The sequence below is a fragment of the Ceratotherium simum genome, chromosome 13 (genome assembly GCF_057802395.1).
Source record: "Ceratotherium simum simum isolate JZ-2026a chromosome 13, ASM5780239v1, whole genome shotgun sequence".
NCBI classification, from domain to species: Eukaryota; Metazoa; Chordata; class Mammalia; order Perissodactyla; family Rhinocerotidae; genus Ceratotherium; species Ceratotherium simum.
In genome coordinates this window covers 19,341,197-19,361,088 of record NC_141912.1, presented here as the reverse complement: position 1 = coordinate 19,361,088, position 19,892 = coordinate 19,341,197, and the positions used below count along the sequence as shown (strand labels likewise).

At 36.9% G+C, this 19,892-nt stretch overlaps 1 protein-coding gene across 6 annotated transcripts in view; it reads right to left on the bottom strand.

The window, feature by feature from the left end:
* The window catches only part of CDKAL1 (CDKAL1 threonylcarbamoyladenosine tRNA methylthiotransferase), a 657,675-nt gene that overhangs the window by 495,579 nt on the left and 142,204 nt on the right, over positions 1–19,892 (bottom strand). For all 6 annotated transcript variants that reach the window (XM_087438080.1, XM_014788718.2, XM_087438079.1 and 3 more), the window contains one exon: positions 1,116–1,212. In XM_087438080.1, the coding sequence (XP_087294206.1) occupies positions 1,116–1,212 (97 nt within the window). The remainder of the gene's footprint in view (positions 1–1,115; positions 1,213–19,892) is intronic.

Here is a 19,892-nt window from a genome sequence, read left to right as displayed (position 1 = left end):
ATTTGCTAGTGGGGCAAGTACTTCACAGCAGAAAACAAGTTCATCACACTGAGAATACAGTATAAGAACCTGTCAATAGTACATCAAATAAGAAAAAATTCAATAAATCTCAATCCAGGTGCCAATTATTCATACAATTTTTTTATGAATATACAATATTTATATCTTTTTTAAAAAATTAGTAAAGCCTTTTTTTAAAAAGATCATTACTGAGCATACTGAGTACAGCGTTAGTAGAATGGTGGGAAGGATGAAGTATCATCATTTGGTCAACAAATACTGAATGAATACCAACTACCTTAGGGTATTTTGTGAATAGTGATGGCCAGAAAGAATAAGAGAGATAGTAGACAGTAGTCTCCTGACTTCACAGAGCTTACTGCCCCACAGAGAAAAATGCATGCCAACAAGAAAAATACAATAGGAAGATTCCTTCCTTCAGTCAGTCACCAAACACTTAGAGGTGCCAACGGTACGTCAGGCATTGTGGGAAAGGCTGGAGAAACATGGTGAGAGTTTTAAAAAAAACTGAAAAGTTGTCATCGTGAGGCTAATAATTTAAATAGAGAGGTGGGCTTTATTCAAAAAATCATATAATTTAACCCCAAAATCACGACTTTGTGAAATGCCGGGAGAGCAAATAACAAGTACCCACATAGTAAGCAAAGGGAACCCCGAGACAGGATTACTGAGGACTGCAGAGTGGTGAGAGAAGGCTGTACAGAATGGGTAATGTTGGAACCAAGAGTTGGGGGATAAGCATAACAGAAGCGGGCGTTCCAAAGAAGGCGTCTATGTGCTATAATGTGGCAAGAGATGGTGCCGGACGGGCAGACAAAGACCAGTTATTACTAAGGAACTTAAAATCCATACTATGGTTTCTTATTGTGTAATTTTTTTTAAAAGAATGAGAGAACCTAGAACATCTTTTGGGGCTAGGTTGAAAAAGTTACATAGACGTGACAAAGTTCCCATGGCAATAGGAAAAGTATGTTGAGGACAGCCATAAGTGTAACATAGCTTGTAAATAATCTAGAAATAGAAAATAAAATGTGGAGCTATTACACGCCTTAACAATATAAGATTTTCTTTTTTTCCATCAAGTACAAGCTTACCCCTATGACACTCAGTCCTTTAAGATAGTCCTGACGAGGCTGGGCTTGAGGAACACATCCAGCTAGTACTATTTTCTTGTTCTCCTCTTGAGCTTTTCTAAAAGATTGAAGGGAAAACAGTGTGAATTCTTTTGCTCACAAGTGCACCCTTGGAAACTGATGTTAGTGCATATAAGTTCTCCAAATAATAACAAGAACATCTACCATGAAACTAGATTTTCTTACAAGTGCTTAAAGAAAACATATTATATTGAGACCTCTGAACTACATGTGTATTTATCATACCATTAAAGAACACAATAGCAGTCCAATCTGATAATGTTTTTCATTATCGTCTCATTACAAAACCAAAAAATTTACTTATACAAAATTCTCAAGGATATAAATCATTCTTGAAAACCACATTTTCCAGATAAGTTACGTGTTCAAATAAGTTATTTATTTTTAAATGTTAATGAAAATATACCTAAAACTTACTATATAAATTCCTAACTTTTGTCCAGTATAAAAGTAAAATACGATTTAAAAAAAAGTTGAACGGAAGGGTAACAAATAAAAGGTATAATACTCCCTTATCCTTCGAATTCACACATCTCCCCACATCTCCCCAGAGAATGTCTACAGTTATAGATTGCTTATGCTTACTTCCAGACCATCCCTCACGTACACAATTATAACGTGTAAACAGACCCATGTTCACTATTCATACACAAAGGTGAAACTACACTTTGTTTTACAACTTCCATCCATCTTGTATCTTTCCTTTCATGTCTTTACCTAAAGATCAACCTCATCTTTTTAACCATTACAATGTGAATATACTATAGCTTAACTATTCTTGTTCTGATAGGCATTTGAGTTATTTCCAATTTTTCACTATTACAAATGATTTTACAATGAACATGCACGTATATATGCACACACACATAAATATACATATATGTACACATATATGCGGATGGGTGGATAATTATCTTTGAATATTTTAGAAAGTATTTCTGGATTATGGAAACCTAGACGTGAAATCTATGCAAAGTTGTCTAGTTATTTCCCTAGCATAAATTCTAAGAAGTAGAAATGCTCGTTCAAATATGTCTGGTTATTTTATTAAGCATTTCTTTACTTATGAGGGAGTTGGGATTTATTTTATGTGAGTATCACTCATTTGTCCAGGCACACATGTATACAGCAAACATCAACTGTGTGCTAGAAGACAGTGGGGAACCTAGCAAAGCTGATATCTTTTCCTAGAAACTATTCATATCCTTTGCCAATTTTAAAATTAAATTTTCAAGTCTTTAATTCTTTTTCAAGCATGTGGGTTTTGGGGTATTGTGATGCTTTGTTTACTTTTTCTTCTGAATGCTCGGGTACTGTGTTTTATATACCAAACTATGCTTCTGGCTCCCTGGCGATCTCTAGGTTTCCGAAATCAAGTGAGGAAGCTAAGGGTATCAGCAGCCCAGTTTCTGGACATGTAACTCTTAGACTATACCACTATAAAGTGAAAAGTGGCTACAACCGGCACACTTTTTTGTTTTCGTCAACTTTTTCTAAAGTACAAATTCGTAACAGGAAGCCAAAAAAATGGGATTAACACAACTAGCTACTTGTGATCTACAGCCACATCAAAACCTTCTGGGAATTATGCAGAGAATGATTAAATGAACAAATAGGCAGAGTATAAAACACTATTTTAACAGCACCTGCACGTGTTTCATTTCAATAACTTCTGAGAGTACTTTGGTATAATTTTTCCAGTTGGAATCCTGAAAAGACTTGTTAACAAGTTTTAACAAGAATCAAAAAAATCTGACTTTGGTAGATTGCTTAATATATCCAAGAGAACTTCTGCCTGGCTCTGCCACCTGGTTTTACTTTTTTATCAGTACCAAGCACATCATTGCACATAAATAGTTTTCTTGTAGTAAATGTGAAATATCTTATCAAACAAAAAAAATCTTTCCATTTCCATTAACAGTCTACACAAGGAAGTAACATCTGGTTTCCTCAACAACTTCAGCTATGACACCTAGAATTACTGCCAAACATCCAAGAGAGTCTGTGAGGTCACCAATAATTGAAACCAAATTAAAAGGCCTGCTTCCTATAATGTGATTCAATTACTCAATTATTAAGCACATCTAAGACATGATGGTTAACATTTAAGGGAACACAGTAAAGAGGAAGATATGCGCCTTGCACTCAACAAGCTTATGGTTTATAATGGATGAGATGTAAAACAACATTAACAACACAGCATCAAGTAAAATGCCCTTAGTGACAGAAAGCTGCACAGGCAACATATCAGGGAGGGAAAAGGAATATGCAGACAGTAAAAAGCTTCAGGAAGGTTGGGAGGATTTTAAGGGCAGACAGTAGTAGAAAAGGGTGGAAACGGAGGCAGAGAAAGCTCCAGGCAGTTGTTACAGCATGGACAAAGACAAGAAGGTAGAAAGTAGGGGGAAAGCATTTCACTATAGAAAGAATTTCTGTATAAGGGAGATTAATAGGGCTTACACTGTGGAAGGAACCTTAAGAAAGAGGCTGGAGAGCCTTTAACTTAGTGGGCAATGGGGAAACCTCTTATGTTTTTGTGGCAGAGTAGACACAGAGTGGAGCCAAACTCTGAGAACATAACACTGACAGTAAGGTGTAAAATAAAATACAAGGGGAAAAGAAGCCAAGAGGTGGGAAATTAACTTAAAATACCCTAGGCAAAAGGATGTGAGGACCTGAATGAATGTGGAAGATCCAAAAAAAGAAAGAAGCTTAAAGAAAATAAGATTGGTTCTCATGCTAGACTATACTTGAGGAAAACCCCAAGGAGGAATCAAAAGTGATGCCAAGGTTTTGGGTCTAAAAGAGATCAGCAAACATCTTCTGTAAAAGGCTAGGCAGTGAATACTTTAGGCTTTGCTACTCATAGGTCTCTGCTGCAGCTACTTAACTCCGCCACCTTAGTGCCAAGGCAACTACACACAATACTTAAAACAATGTGTGTGTGTGTGTGTGTGTGTATGTTCCAATAAAGCTTCATTCACAAAAACAGGCAGCAAGTCAGATTTGGTCCAAAGGAGAACCTGGCTGAGTACTGGAACACAAGGTAACCAATTCACATAGGACACACTAAATCTGAGGTTCCACTAACGCCCAACAAGTCTCTGCAAATTCTAGTCAGCCAGCTGGGAATGAAGCTGGGAGTAGATTTTGGAAACGTATTCCAAAGTGACAGCTGATGACAGTGAATATAGCAGTCCTGAAGAGTATGGAGAGAATCCAATTGAATATAAACCTTAAGATTCTTTAGAGATGTAGTAACATTTCCACAGGATAAAAATATTAGTACGGAAAACAAAAAAGAGGTAAAATCACAACCAAAAAACAATACCATAACAACAACAATAATAATAATCACGGTTAGCACTTACATGGCACTTCATCAAGTTAACCATTATGTAGTTAGTTATGCAACAAGTTTGAAAACAGTACAGCCAATATGTATATCAACCCAGGGAAAATGTTCTGGTGACATTATAGACACTGGATCAGGTCGTGAAAGAGTCCAAGGCTGATTTTAAGGGAGTAAGCAGAACACCAGAAAATTAAGAGGAAAAGTTCAAAATAGAGATGCCGAATCAAGTAATTTACTTAAAATATTATTTCATGCTTTTAGTGAATTTGGTTTTAAAATGCTAGGGTAACTCACAAACTGAAAGTGAAGGGATGGAAAAAGATACTCCACGCAAATGGCAATGAAAAGAAAGCTGGGGTAGCAGTACTCATATCAGACAAAATAGACTTTAAAACAAAAACTGTAAAAAGAGACAAAGAAGGGCATTACATAATGATCAAGGGAACAATCCAACAAGAGGATATAACACTTGTAAATATCTACGCACCCAATGTAGGTGCACCTAAATATATAAAGCAATTATTAACAGACATAAAAACAGAAATAGACAGTAACACAATAATAGTAGGGGACTTTAACACTCCACTTACACCAACAGATAGATCATCCAAACAGAAGATCAATAAGGAAACATTGGCCTTAAACGACACCTTAGAACAGATGGACCTAGTAGATATATACCGAGCATTCCATCCAAAAACTGAAGAATACACGTTCTTTTCAAATGCACATGGAACATTCTCCAAGATTGATCACATATTAGGCCACAAAACAAGTCTCCATAAATTTAAGAAGATTGAAATAATACCAAGCATCTTTTCTGACCACAACGGTATGAAACTAGAAATCAACTATAGGAAGAAAATCAGAAAAGCCACAAATACATGGAGATTAAACAAAATGCTACTGAACAACGACTGGGTTAACGAAGAAATCAAAGAAGAAATCAAAAAATACCTGGAGACAAATGAAAATGAAAATACGACATGCCAGAATTTATGGGATACAGCAAAAGCGGTTCTAAGAGGGAAGTTTATAGCAATACAGGCCTATCTCAACAAACAAGAAAAATCTCAAATAAACAAACTAACAGTGCACCTAAAGGAACTGGAAAAAGAAGAACAAACAAAGCCCAAAATCAGTAGAAGAAGGGAAATCATAAAAATCAGAGCAGAAATAAATGAAATAGAGACCAAAAAAACAATAGAAAAAACTAATAAAACCAAGAGCTGGTTCTTTGAAAAGATCAACAAAATAGACAAACCTTTAGCTAGACTCACCAAGAAAAAAAGAGAGAAGGCACAAATAAGTAAAATCAGAAATGAAAGAGGAGAGGTTACAACAGACACCTCAGAAATACAAAAGATTATAAGAGAATACTATGAAAAACTATATGCCAACCAATTCGACAATCTGGAAGAAATGGATAAATTCTTAGAATCATACAACCTTCCAAAACTGGATCAAGAAGAAGTGGAGAATTTGAATAGACCAATCACCAGTAAGGAGATCGAAACAGTAATCACAAACCTCCCCAAAAATAAAAGTCCAGGACCAGACGGGTTCCCTGGTGAATTCTACCAAACATTCAAAGAAGACTTAATACCTATCCTTCTCAAACTCTTCCAAAAAATTGAGGAAGCCGGGAAGCTCCCTAACTCATTCTACGAAGCTGACATTACCCTGATACCAAAACCAGACAAGGACAACACAAAAAAAGAAAATTACAGGCCAATATCACTGATGAACATCGATGCGAAAATCCTCAACAAAATACTAGCAAATCGCATACAACAATACGTTGAAAAGATTATACACCATGATCAAGTGGGATTTATTCCAGGTATGCAGGGATGGTTTAACATTCGCAAATCAATCAACGTAATACACCACATTAATAAAATGAAGAACAAAAATCACATGATCATCTCAATAGATGCAGAGAAAGCATTTGACAAGATCCAGCATCCATTTATGATAAAAACTCTGAATAAAATGGGTATAGAAGGAAAGTACCTCAACATAATAAAGACCATATATGAGAAACCCACAGCTAATATCATCCTCAATGGTGAAAAACTGAAAGCTATCCCTCTAAGAACAGGAACCAGACAAGGATGCCCACTGTCACCACTCCTATTTAACATGGTACTGGAAGTCCTAGCCAGAGCAATCAGGCAAGAGAAAGAAATAAAAGGGATCCAAATTGGAAAGGAAGAAGTGAAACTGTCACTATTTGCAGATGACATGATTTTATATATAGAAAACCCTAAAGAATCCACCAGAAAACTTTTAGAAGTAATAAACGAATATGGTAAAGTTGCAGGATACAAAATCAACATACAAAAATCAGTTGCATTTCTGTACACTAACAACGAAGTAGCAGAAAGAGAAATTAAGAATACCATCCCATTTACAATTGCAACAAAAAGAATAAAATACCTAGGAATAAATTTAACCAAAGAGGTGAAAGATCTGTACACCGAAAACTATAAAACATTTCTGAAAGAAATTGAAGAAGACACAAAGAAATGGAAAGATATTCCGTGCTCTTTGATTGGAAGAATTAACATAGTTAAGATGTCCATACTTCCTAAAGCCATCTATAGATTCAATGCAATCCCTATCAAAATTCCAACAACATTTTTCACAGAAATAGAACAAAGAATCCTAAAATTCATATGGAACAACAAAAGACCCCGAATAGCTAAAGGAATCCTGAGAAAAAAGAACAAAGCTGGAGGTATCACACTCCCTGATATCAAAATATACTACAAAGCTATAGTAACCAAAACAGCATGGTACTGGCACAAAAACAGACACACAGATCAATGGAATAGAATCGAAAGCCCAGAAATAAACCCACACGTCTATGGACAGCTAATCTTTGACAAAGGAGCCAAAAACATACAATGGGGAAAAGAAAGTCTCTTCAACAAATGGTGTTGGGAAAACTGGATAGCCATATGCAAAAAAATGAAAGTAGATCCTTACCTTACACCATACACAAAAATTAACTCCAAATGGATTAAAGACTTGAATGTAAGACCTGAAACTGTGCAAGTTCTAGAAGAAAACATAGGCAGTACGCTCTTCGACATCGGTCTTAGCAACATATTTTCAAACACCATGTCTGACCGGGCAAGAGAAACAATAGAAAAAATAAACAAATGGGACTACATCAAACTAAAAAGCTTCTGCACAGCAAAGGAAACCATCAACAAAATGAAAAGACAACCTAACAATTGGGAGAAGATATTTGCAAACCATACATCTGATAAGGGCTTAATCTCCAAAATATATAAAGAACTCATGCATCTCAACAACAAAAAAACTACCAACCCAATTAAAAAATGGGCAAAGGACCTGAACAGACATTTCTCCAAAGAAGATATACAGATGGCCAACAGACACATGAAAAGATGTTCAAAATCACTAACTATCAGGGAAATGCAAATCAAAACTACAATGAGATATCACCTCACGCCCGTCAGAATGGCTATAATTAACAGGACAGGAAACAACATGTGTTGGAGAGGATGTGGAGAGAAGGGAACTCTCATACACTGCTGGTGGGAGTGCAAACTGGTCCAGCCACTATGGAAAACAGTATGGAGATTCCTCAAAAAATCAACGATAGAACTACCATATGATCCAGCTATTCCACTGTTGGGTATTTATCCAAAGAACTTGAAAACACCAATTTGCAAAGGTACATGCACCCCTGTGTTCATTGCAGCCTTATTCACAAGAGCCAAGACTTGGAAGCAACCTAAGTGACGAATGGATAAAGAAGCTGTGGTATATATACACAATGGAATACTACTCAGCCATAAGAAACGACGAAATCCAGCCATTTGTGACAACATGGATGCACATTGAGGGTATAATGCAAAGTGAAATAAGTCAGAGGGAGAAGGCCAAATACCGTATGATTTCCTTCATTAAGTAGTAGATAATAACAACAATAAACAAACACATAGGGACAGAGATTGGATTGGTGGTTACCAGAGGGGAAGGGGGGAGGGTGGAGGGTGAAAGGGATAATTGGGTACATGTGTGTGGTGATGGGTTGTAATTAGTATTTTGGTGGTGAACATGATGTAGTCCATGCAGAAATAGAAGTACAATGATGTACACCTGAAATTTTTGCAATGTTATAAACCAATGTTACTGCAATAAACAAATAAGCTAAAAAAAAAAATAAAATAAAATAAAATGCTAGGGTAGACCAGAACTATAATCTCAGCCAAAAATCATAGCCCAGTTATGGAATATTGATGCCACACTTTATATGTGACCAAATAAAGTAGCAAAAGTTTTTTTTTTTTTTTTTTTTTGTTTTTTTCTTTTTTTTTTTTTTTTTATTGCAGTAACATTGGTTTATAACATTGCAAAAATTTCAGGTGTACATCATTGTACTTCTATTTCTGCATGGACTACATCATGTTCACCACCAAAATACTAATTACAACCCATCACCACACACATGTACCGAATTATCCCTTTCACCCTCCACCCTCCCCCCTTCCCCTCTGGCAAAAGTTTTAACGCAATTTCGCAGAGTATTTCTGTTCTAAACATTCCCTTCTCACGTCCTGTTCTTTTTGTTTAGTGGGCTTTGTTTCGATTAACAAAAGCCTGAAAAAAATTTCTTTAGAAACGTACCCAGCACAGATATATTTTAAAAAGCTTTTATCCTTCAAAATATGAATGTTGATAAGGATAATACCTTAAGAAACTTTAAAATATTATGAATTTCCATGTCTTCCTTTTAGATAGCTTTGAAATGTTAATTAAAATGAAAACTGAATGTAAAGTTAATTCAATATATTCTTCGATATTTGAACGAATATCATATTTTCTTCAAACATGTTTCTAAATCAAAATAGAGACGTATCCTTGTCTAAAGCATTAACTTGAGTAACATAGAAAACATAAAGAAATCTTTTTCTCTTTTCTGCCAAGCACCAAATGCAAGAAATAATTTGTACAGAATCTTAAAATTCACAGAATCATAGAAAATGACTGAAGACAACATAATATCATTTCCCTTATTTCACAGATGAGAAAATTAAGATTCAAGAAGATGTAATGATTGAGGCCCAAAGTTCCACACTGTGAGTTACTGCTGGAGCTGGGATGAGCACCCAAGATGTCCTGGTTCCCTGAACATTATATTTCAGAACATAAATCAAAACTTGGGTTTGATTGTGTAATGAACAGTAAAACAAACGTTTCTTGATTAAAACAACATAGAAATTTACAGAGATTATAATATATCGAATATCTTTTAAGCAGAAACACAGTATTTGACAATTCGTGTCTTCCTGAGTCTTGTGAACAAAATAATAGTCTAATATGGTTCTATCAAGAAAAACACAGTTCTCTACACGTAGCGGGAAGGGAGGAAACGCTGCTTCACTCTCCATGTTCATTTCTCTTATTCCTTACATCTTTCCTGCAAATTGATGCTTAATCTGTATAAAAATATTCATAACAATGTCTAAGTCTTCAACCAAAATTTTCTTTCATGAAAAAGTGTTTCTTAAATATGTCTGATTTTTAAATTTCTAAATGTATACTGATACACTCAAAAACTCTTCCTCACAACAGCACTGGAAAGAGAGTCAAGCCAATCTGTTTCTGTACAAAGCAAGCATACTCTTAACTACTCTGCATGTGAGTATTCTCTGCATTCAAATATTCAAGTGAGAGAACGTCTATTTTAAGTATTTACATGTAGGCATGTAGCCACGTGAAACGCATAAAAACATCTCAGCAAATAATATAAGAGAAAACAACGAAAGATCTATGCCTATGATATTCTTCAATAACCATGATGCCTTTCCTAAATTTTGCAACAACCAGTCAAGGAAGAAACAGTTTGCAGCTATGCAATTGTCTATCGACACGACTATTGTCAGGACTCAGAGAATAGGCTGGGAGCTGCCAAAGTTGAAAATAAAGTTACTCTGAGACTTGATGGGATTTACCAATCTGAAAAAACAATCCAAACATGTATTCACATATGTAACTGAGGACGTCTGCAGAGATTCAAATCCAAAATAACTGCAGTATAATCTCAGGATCACAAAACTCAATATTATTTTAACCAAAAAAATAAATAAAACATAATTGCACATTTTATGCCTCGTGAGAAGAATGTTAGTGCAAGGTGGAGTAGTCTTCATTTGCACCTAGAAAAGAAGAGTCTGAAGGATAAAACTTTCTCAACATTTGTACCAGTGGCAAGCAGAGTAGGCACCCCAGGCAGAGGATCAAAACAGTTAATCCTCTTAGACACAGTACTCATTTCTCCATAGTGTATCTAGGTACTACAAACAACTGTACCCTGATGAACTGGCCATATAAACCCAGTTGAGAAAGTCTCACTTGACTCTAGGTTCAACAAGTTTACTTTATTGTGCTTACTGCCAATGCAAGTTCCTAGGTTCACCTATAAGAACTTTTGTTTATTAAAAAGTCAATAATTCAGGGCCGGCCCCGTGGCTTAGCGGTTAAGTGTGCCCGGGCTACTAGTGGCCCGGGTTCGGATCCTGGGCACGCACCGACGCACCGCTTCTCCGGCCACGCTGAGGCCGCGTCCCACATACAGCAACTACAGGGATGTGCAACTATGACATACAACTATTTACTGGGGCTTTGGGGAGAAAAGGGAAAAAAAAAGGAGGAAAATTGGCAATAGATATTACCTCAGGGCCAGTCTTCCTCAGCAAAAAAGAGGAGGATTGGCATGGATGTTAGCTCAGGTCTGATCTTCCTCACCAAAAAAAAAAAAGTCAATAATTCAGCATTTCGTTTGTTTATTCTATCATTTATTCACTCACCTCATACCAGACACAAGGAAAAATAAAGATAAAAAGAGTCACTGATCTCAAGCAGCTCACAGGCTAGTGAGAAGAGGAAGAAATGGGCTTTAGAACCCAGGTTTTTGCACAAAGGGGAAAAATAGAGACCTGGAGGTAGCAAGGAGAGCTGCAAGTAGCCCTGTGGGAGAATCTCGCTGGGGGAGAATCCCTTGACCCCTGTTAAGAGACTTGAGGGTACCTGGTTTTCACGAAGGAGAGGCAGTTTTCTCTGAAAGCAGGGCTCTGTAACCTGGACTCCAAATGAGATCCCTGAGGGACCAGGTCAGGGACAAAGGAGAAGCTAAGCAAGGGGTACGAGTCCTCCCCCTCCTCCTCCACTGCAAACTCTTGCCATGCTTTCATCTGCTTCATGTATCAAGGGTCTGTGAAAGATTTGTTTGAAGAAAAGATTCGGTGACTTTAAGAGAAAAAAAAGGGAGAATAGGACATAGACTTTTTTCCCCCCAGCTTCATGAGGTGTAATTGACAAGGACATAGACTTCTGTTAAGAGGCTGAGTTTAAGGAAAGTTGGTTCATTACAGAAAAGGGCATTTTGATTAGAAGTGCAAAAAAGTTTTACAAAGAAGCTACAGGGGAAAAGTGATGGGGGAAGAAGGCAAGACCCAAGATAGGAGGGATGGAAGAAGTGGAAGGAAGTACCTCCTACAGAAATCAGAACATGGGTGACTGGCACTTGCATGCTGGATAGAGGATAAGAGATACAGTCAGAAAGCACCAGGTAGACCTGACTAGCCTCGTGGCTCCAAAGGGAATCAAGTGCAGAGGATGGGAATGATTCCTCAGGATCACAGGAAGATGCTTCTCTGAATCCTGCCAGGCTGACTGCTAAAAGTCACTCTCCCTGAAAGTCAGGAAATTAGCATTTACCCAGATTAGGGGGCTGTGAGGGCAGGGGGAAATCCTTGTAATTCTGGGAGGCTGGCTTCTGTTGACCACGATCAGATGTGCCTCCATGAGAAGTGAATCGATGAGACTGGTTATTATGTATTCAGTCACTGGGCCCATTTAACTCGAGGCAAATCTACAAAATCAAGTTTCCGAACCTGCAAAACTAAGGATCATACCCTGAAAGATACTGAAAACAACTAGTTGTCACCTGAAAAGCCAGCTTGCCTCTATGACATATGTTTCCATTTCTCTAAAACTGAAACTCCAATCCTACAAGATAATTAAGCATACATACTATCTGGTTTCTAAACTAGTAGCTTAAAAGTTGTATCAGAAGTAATGAAGGCCATAGGTTTGTTCTTTGATTCAGAAATTCAGCATCAAAAACACATGTGCAAGTTAACAGTAAATCAATCAACAGCAACTCCATCCTACCAGTTGTTCTTTCCAAACATCTTGGAATTATTCTTTTTGTGTGTGTGTGTGTGAAGAAGATTAGCCCTGAGCTAACACCTGTTGCCAATCCTCCTCTTTTTGCCAAGGAAGACTGGCCCTGGGCTAACATCCGTGCCCATCTTCCTCTACTTTATATGGGACGCCGCCACAGCATGGCTTGACAAGCGGTGCATCCGTCCGAGCCCGGGATCCAAACCTGCAAACCCCAGGCCGCCAAAGTGGAGCGTGAGAACTTAACTACTACACCTTGGAATTATTCTTAATACATCTTGTTCTCTCACATTCAACCATCAGTAAATCCTGCTACCTTGGAAATATGTCCAGTTTCCAACCACTTTTTGCCACCTCCACTGCTACCACCCTGGTCTAAGCCACTAACATTTCTCCCCTGCTTCCTTTCACCTTTGTTCCCTTATAGTTTAGTCTCAACACAGCAATCAGAGTGATCTTTTTAAAATATAAACCAGAAAACACCACCTCTCTCCTCAAAAATCTTCTCATGGATCATTCTCTCACAAAGATTAGAAGTCAGAGTTCTTAGAGATGACCTACCAGGCTCTATACCACACCTGGGCAAGCCTCCCTTCTTCCCTCCTTACCCTCATCTCCTTTAACTCCTACTATCCTTCCTCACTGCTTCTGTTCCAGCTACATAGGCCTTCTAAGTGTTTCTGGAAAACGGCATGCATGCACCCACATTAGGCATTTGCACTTGCTATCTCTTCCGCTGATATATTCTTTGCCCAAATGTCCACATGGGCGCATTTCCTTTCATCTGGTCTTTGCTCCCATGTTATCTCACTCTGTTTAAAGCTGTGACATCCCACAGTAGCACCATCATTCCCTTTGCTGCTTTATTTCTTCTTCATACTACCTCTCATCTTTTCACATACTATACAATTTAATTTTTAATACTCTGTCCCCCGTCTACCCCTCCCCACCCCCCAGTGTGAATTTCATAAGGACATGGGTTGTGGTGTGTTTTGGTTCACAGAGGTATTACTAGACTTAGAACAGAGCCTGGTATATTGTAACAGCAAAAAAGGGGTGGGGGGCACTAAAAATCCAACCGTGAAGGAGTAGTTAAATGAATTATGGCACAGGCATATAAAAAAACACCACAGTCACTCAAGAAGCACAGTAGTGAAGTGATGAAGAGCACAGACTCTGGAACCAGACTCCTGGGTTCTAATACTGGCTCTGCTATTTACTATGCAACCATAGTTGAATTACTTAAACTCTCTGTGCTTTAGTTTCTTCACTGGTAATGTAAGTTTCTACCTCATGAAGTTGTTGAGAGAGTTAAATGTGTTAATAAATGAAAAGCACTTTTATAAGGACTTTATAAATGTTCACTATTATTTAAGAGAATTATGGAGATCTACAAGTGCTGACATGGAGACACGTCCACGATATATGGTTATGAGAAAACACCAAGTTATAGAATGGGATGTAAACTGTGTCCTATTTTTATAAAGAAGGCATATGTATAGAATAGATTCTGAAAGAAAATATTCCACATTTTAAACTGTAAATTACAACTACCTCTGTTGAATAAGGAATTAAGAAAATAAAAAACCCACTCAACACTATTCTTAAAAGCTTGACACCAAAACAGGGCAAGGGAAAGAATTCCCCAACAGCTATGGTAAGGCATCCCGACAGCTCCTTGGAAGGCAGCATCCCAGGATTAAGATCAATCTAGGAGGACGTATGTGCCATATTCTTCCCTATATACTTCCTTAACTTGCTTTAGATAACCTCAACGAGCTCCCCAACACTAGCAGAGCTCCTCCTGGATACAAAGCTTGCCGAATTGAACAGATTTCACCCAAATAGTCAATATTTTCTACAATATGCTTTTAAGTGGTCATGTGGCTTCTGCTTTACTTCCTCAGAGGCAGGGAGTTTGTTACTTCAAAATTTCCTGTTTAATCAGTGAACACCTGTTTTTGCCCATATACTTAAACTTGTTCTTATTATTAAGCTCTACCTCCAGAATGCTTCCACTTATTCATCTGAATTTATCTTCTTTCACCTCCCAAAGCTTTACCCCCTACACTGGCCTACATCCCAAATCATGTTTGGTCAAAAAACGTGTAACTACTCTAAAGGAAATGTTTCTAAAATACATGGCATGCCAACATTTCTTATTACACAAAATAAAGTGAATCTAACTGAACCTGTAGTTGATTGCCTCAGATGATCACTGTAGATACAGAATTTCACATCTGTAAAAGACCTCCAAAACTTTCTAGCCCTATCATTTCATTTTACAAAGGAGGAAACTGAGGATCAGAAAGATTAAATAGCTTGCCCGAGGTCAAAGTAAAGACAGTACTAGCACTCATCCATTACTGCCCTTTGCATCGATATAATGATGTCCTAAGCCAGGGGTTACCAAGATCCATAAGACTGTGTGGTCCCATAATAAATAATCTCAGTAAGCCATATATATTGATTCTTTTCTTTCTTTTGTGTCAACTATCACTTCTCAATGTCATTTCTAACTTGTCTACTCAATGTACCACCACCATTTCTAACTGCTATGCAATGAACCTATAAAAATTTCTGGAGTAAATGATGACCATCAACAACTTCATTTTATATGTGATTTTCACAAATTCATTCATGAAATATTTTGTGCCTATTATGTGTACAATATATGCTTAGAAGCCTGTCGGATATCAAGAGGAATTTGTGCTTCAAGGAATACACACGAAGTTGAAAAGACCAAAAAAAACCCTTAAGTATGCAAATTGAACAGAAATACAAATGAACACTTTAAGTACAAGGTTAGTACATTAATAAGTACAAATAAGTTTACAGACCAGTGGCCACCAAACTTTTTATCAAGGCACTTACAGTTAAAAAATAGAGAGAGAGATATGCACTCCAAATACATAAATGCATACAATTGTATATAAATCATACACATGTAGTACTACACTAATATATTATATACATTATAAAACATACCTTAATAGTAGGATTTTTTAAATGAAACACTGCAAAAGAACATTAGTGCTCTGGGTTCAACAGGGAAGAAGTTATTGTAGGCTCAAATAAAGGATTAACAGGCCTCACAAAATCTGGTGTAACGCTATCAGTCACCTAAAACTTTTTTTTCCCTCACTGAAGGGGACTAGAATACGCCATCCCAAAATATGCCACTTTGGCATAAGGATTATTTTGAGCTGAAGGCAATTAAGAAACAGCAGACTCAGGAAAAAAGCTCTCGGGCCCGCCCCGTGGCTTGGTGGTTGAGTGGGCGCGCTCCACTGCTGGCGACCCGGGTTCGGATCCCGGGCGCGCACCGTCGCGCTGCTTCTCCGGCCATGCTGAGGCCGCGTCCCACGTGCAGCAACTGGAAGGATGTGCAGCTATGACACACAACTATCTACTGGGGCTTTGGGGGGAAAAAATAAATAAATAAAATCTTTAAAAAAAAAAAAAAAAAAGCTCTCCCCCATCCCCCCAATCTGTCTAAAAGCAGAACATAACTTTCCATTTGTACTGGTGTCTCCCTCTCCAGTGCCAGGAAGAGAACTACCCCACAGACAACTCTTATCCCCTGACTCTTATCTGCATAACAAACCTTACTAAACAACTCTTGTTTACTATATATTTCCTAATAATCTTCCTATAATTAATGCCTCCCCAAAAAGCCCAAAACCCCTTTTCCTTTGTCTAAACTCTTCTCCACTTTTTATCACCCCTTGTAAGATGGTATATAATCTCCAAATTCTAATTCCTGTGTACTTATGTAATCAAATCTGGGTTTTTTCCTGTTAATCTGTCTTTTATCACTTTGATTCCCAGGCCTCAGTCACTGAACTTAAGAGGGTACGTGTGAAGATGGTTTTTTTTCCTCCCCTACATCATCAAAGTTTAAGGTTCAGTGGTATTTTTGTGCAACTTCTATGGCAAAGTAAGATAAGTGAGGCTTATGAAAATCAGACCACTGTGTATATGACACCTCACTACATTTAAAACTACATTTAAGAACTTGCACAGCACTTAGTATTTGAATCAGTCATTTCCTCCTTGTTAAGCTAGTTAAAGCAAGTAGAACACTCCTTCCTTAAAAGGATTAACATAAAAAATAACCTAAAGTTGTGACATGTATATTCTTATTATGGAGAATAGCCCCATAAAATGAAAAGCAAATCTGTAATTAGTTCACCTCCCCTAAGATCAATATCCTGATACTCTACTCATAGCAAACACTTGAGAAGGTAATATGCCTCAACAGAGGAAGGGAACAAAGAGAGGAAGGAAAAAGAGGAAGAAAAAAAAAAAAAAGGAAACTCAAGAGTACATCAGTACATCAGAAGACCTTAATAAAGTGGCATAAGAGATGCCCTGATCAGCTGTTACATTTATTCAATTCACCATCCAATTTGCACATCTCATTGTACTTTACTCTAATTATCACATTCACCAAGAAAGACTAAAATTAAGTTACAACGTGAATCTATGATCTATTTTGAGGAAGGAATGAGGGAAATTTATAGTTCTGGCTCCAACTAAAAACTGAATTAAAAGGATAAAAGTTCTAAAGAAAAATGCCTACTTGGGCTTATTTCTAGCTCCATCCTGAATACAATTTAAGCTGGAATACTATTAGATCCCAACCTCATTTCTGGTGGAAGAGCCAGCCAAATTTAGAATTTAGAATTGGCTATAAAGTCTGAATAAAAAGTTGTTTTAAACTTATAAAAGGTTCCTAAGCAAAAAGTTTTTACATCTTTTTCAAAGTCACTTTTCCCAAGAGCTATTAGTTAATGTGAAAGCTGATCCCCTGGAGGGAGTAAGAGAAAAGCACTCTGTTATTTAAAATAATACTAAAAAGTGGCCAAGCAAGAGACACTCCCCCATAGGAAAGGTAAGAGTCTGCAGGGGTTGTCTTGTTGGCTAATTTACAGAGTCATGGAATTCCCACGTACAGGACAGAGGCAACAGAAGAGATTAACTCCTTTCAAAGTTGCCTTAAATGGGCTTCAGCAAGCTATAACTCCTGGATGATCAAGAGGTTTCTCTGGAGAGTCAAGAGGCAGGGAATATCAATATTTCAGGGCACTAAAAAAAACTCACTTTTAACATACTCTGGTTGGAACTAGCTAATTCAGAAGGAATCACTGTCCTAAATTATCTGTACTGTATTTTTTTTTTTTTTTGGCTGAGGAAGATTCACCCTGAGCTAACATTCGCTGCCAATCTTCCTCTTTTTGTACATGAGCCGCTGCCACAGCATGGCCACTGACAGATGAGTGGTGTAGGTTAGTGGCCAGGAACCAAACCCAGGCCACCAAAGTGAAGCACACCAAACTTAACCACTAGGCCACCAGGGCTGGCCCTGTACCATTCCTATGATTTATAATATTCTGCACTGATTGATAGTAACGTAATTCTTTCAATAGACATCTCTCCCTTACAAGACTATAAGCTCCCTCAGGGCAATGATTTGATATGATTCACTTTACACACTTCAGAGTATATTTTCAAGAAACCTCTTGCAATTTTATAAATGAAAGAAAAGACTATACCAAGAAATAACACTAGAACCAACCATTAACTAAAGTGGTGATTAACAGCCATGCTTAAGTCTCTCAAAATTTAATAAGGCCACCATTAAACAGAAACCCATCTTTTCGTCATCAGAAATACAGATAATCCAATCAGAGGAACTACATTTGATTAAAGTCAACATCATTTATCTACATTTGCATTTTATGGTAAACCCTCAAAGGATTTTCACTCTCAAAAATCAAATAAACAGGTTATAAGAATTATTATCATAGTCTTAAGAATTATTTTTTAGTCTTTAAACAGCACCATTTTCCTCTCAACTCTCTCCTTTGTCCCCTTCATCATATCTTCTCAAAAAAAAAAAAAAACTTCTACTTCCATTATATCTTCAGAAAAGTAATACAGCCATTGGTTATAGTTAATCTGACCTCAGATAAGAAAGTTATTTATCACAAAGGCAACTTTTTTTTAAATTCACAAGGAAAAACAATTTTTCTCTTTTTTTAACAGCAGCAACCAACACAGCCGGACACAGACAAATCTTACAGCCACTTCTCACTTCTAGTTCCAGAAAGCAAAGCAATTTCAGTGAAACAGACATTGCCACTGCCCTCTATTCTATGTGAAAATGCCCTAATATCAACATAAATGGACAAAATAGAATCCATTTTGAGGGGTAAAAAACTGTCAAGCGTCTATTGTTTGCTATGCCAGCCAAAGGACAAACGCCATCACACTAATACTAACATCAGTTCAAATTATCAACTGAAATAACCAAGCAAATTACATTCACCATTTAGCACCACGACAAACAAACCAAAGTATACTATAATATATAACTAAAAAGAAGTTTTCTTTGTTATTACCATTATCTATTATGAAGAAGAAACTATAGCTCAGTAGAGTCATATAGAAAAGGACTATGGGCTCTCTCTGAGCCACATAAAAGAAAAGAACATGTTCAGAGTGTCTCTTCTATGTTCAATGTTGGTGCCACAAGAAACAGCACACAAGAAACAAAAAAAAGGCTGTATGTATACATGAAAAATGACACATACGTCTGCAGCAATTAAGAAATTTTTATTCAATCAACTGTTATTGAACAATCACTATGTAGCAAGTATGAAATATTTGAAGTCAGAAATTATATATGCTAAGGATGAAGAGAAAACATTTGATTTGCTTTAACTACATAACTCCATTAATTATCCATTTCACTTCAGCTATACAAATAAAGCATGTCATTCTTGGGATAGTTTTTAATTATTAAGGCTAGCTGACATCCGTGGTTAATTTAAAAGCACCATTTCCCTCTGGGGATTTTTCTCTGAATTTTACTGAAATTAATCAATTAACTGGTCCCTTAAGTAACTATATTTTACTAATACACAGAAATGAATATACACATACATACATATATACAGATATATATATATATGAGAGAGAAAGAAGACCAACACTCTACTAGATTGATGTTACCTCATTTTAATCTCAGAATAAACAAAGTACTACATATTATCTGTATATTTTACACATGAAATATTAGACTGTTATGGTCACATAAATAATATTTAAAAATATTCATAATTTGA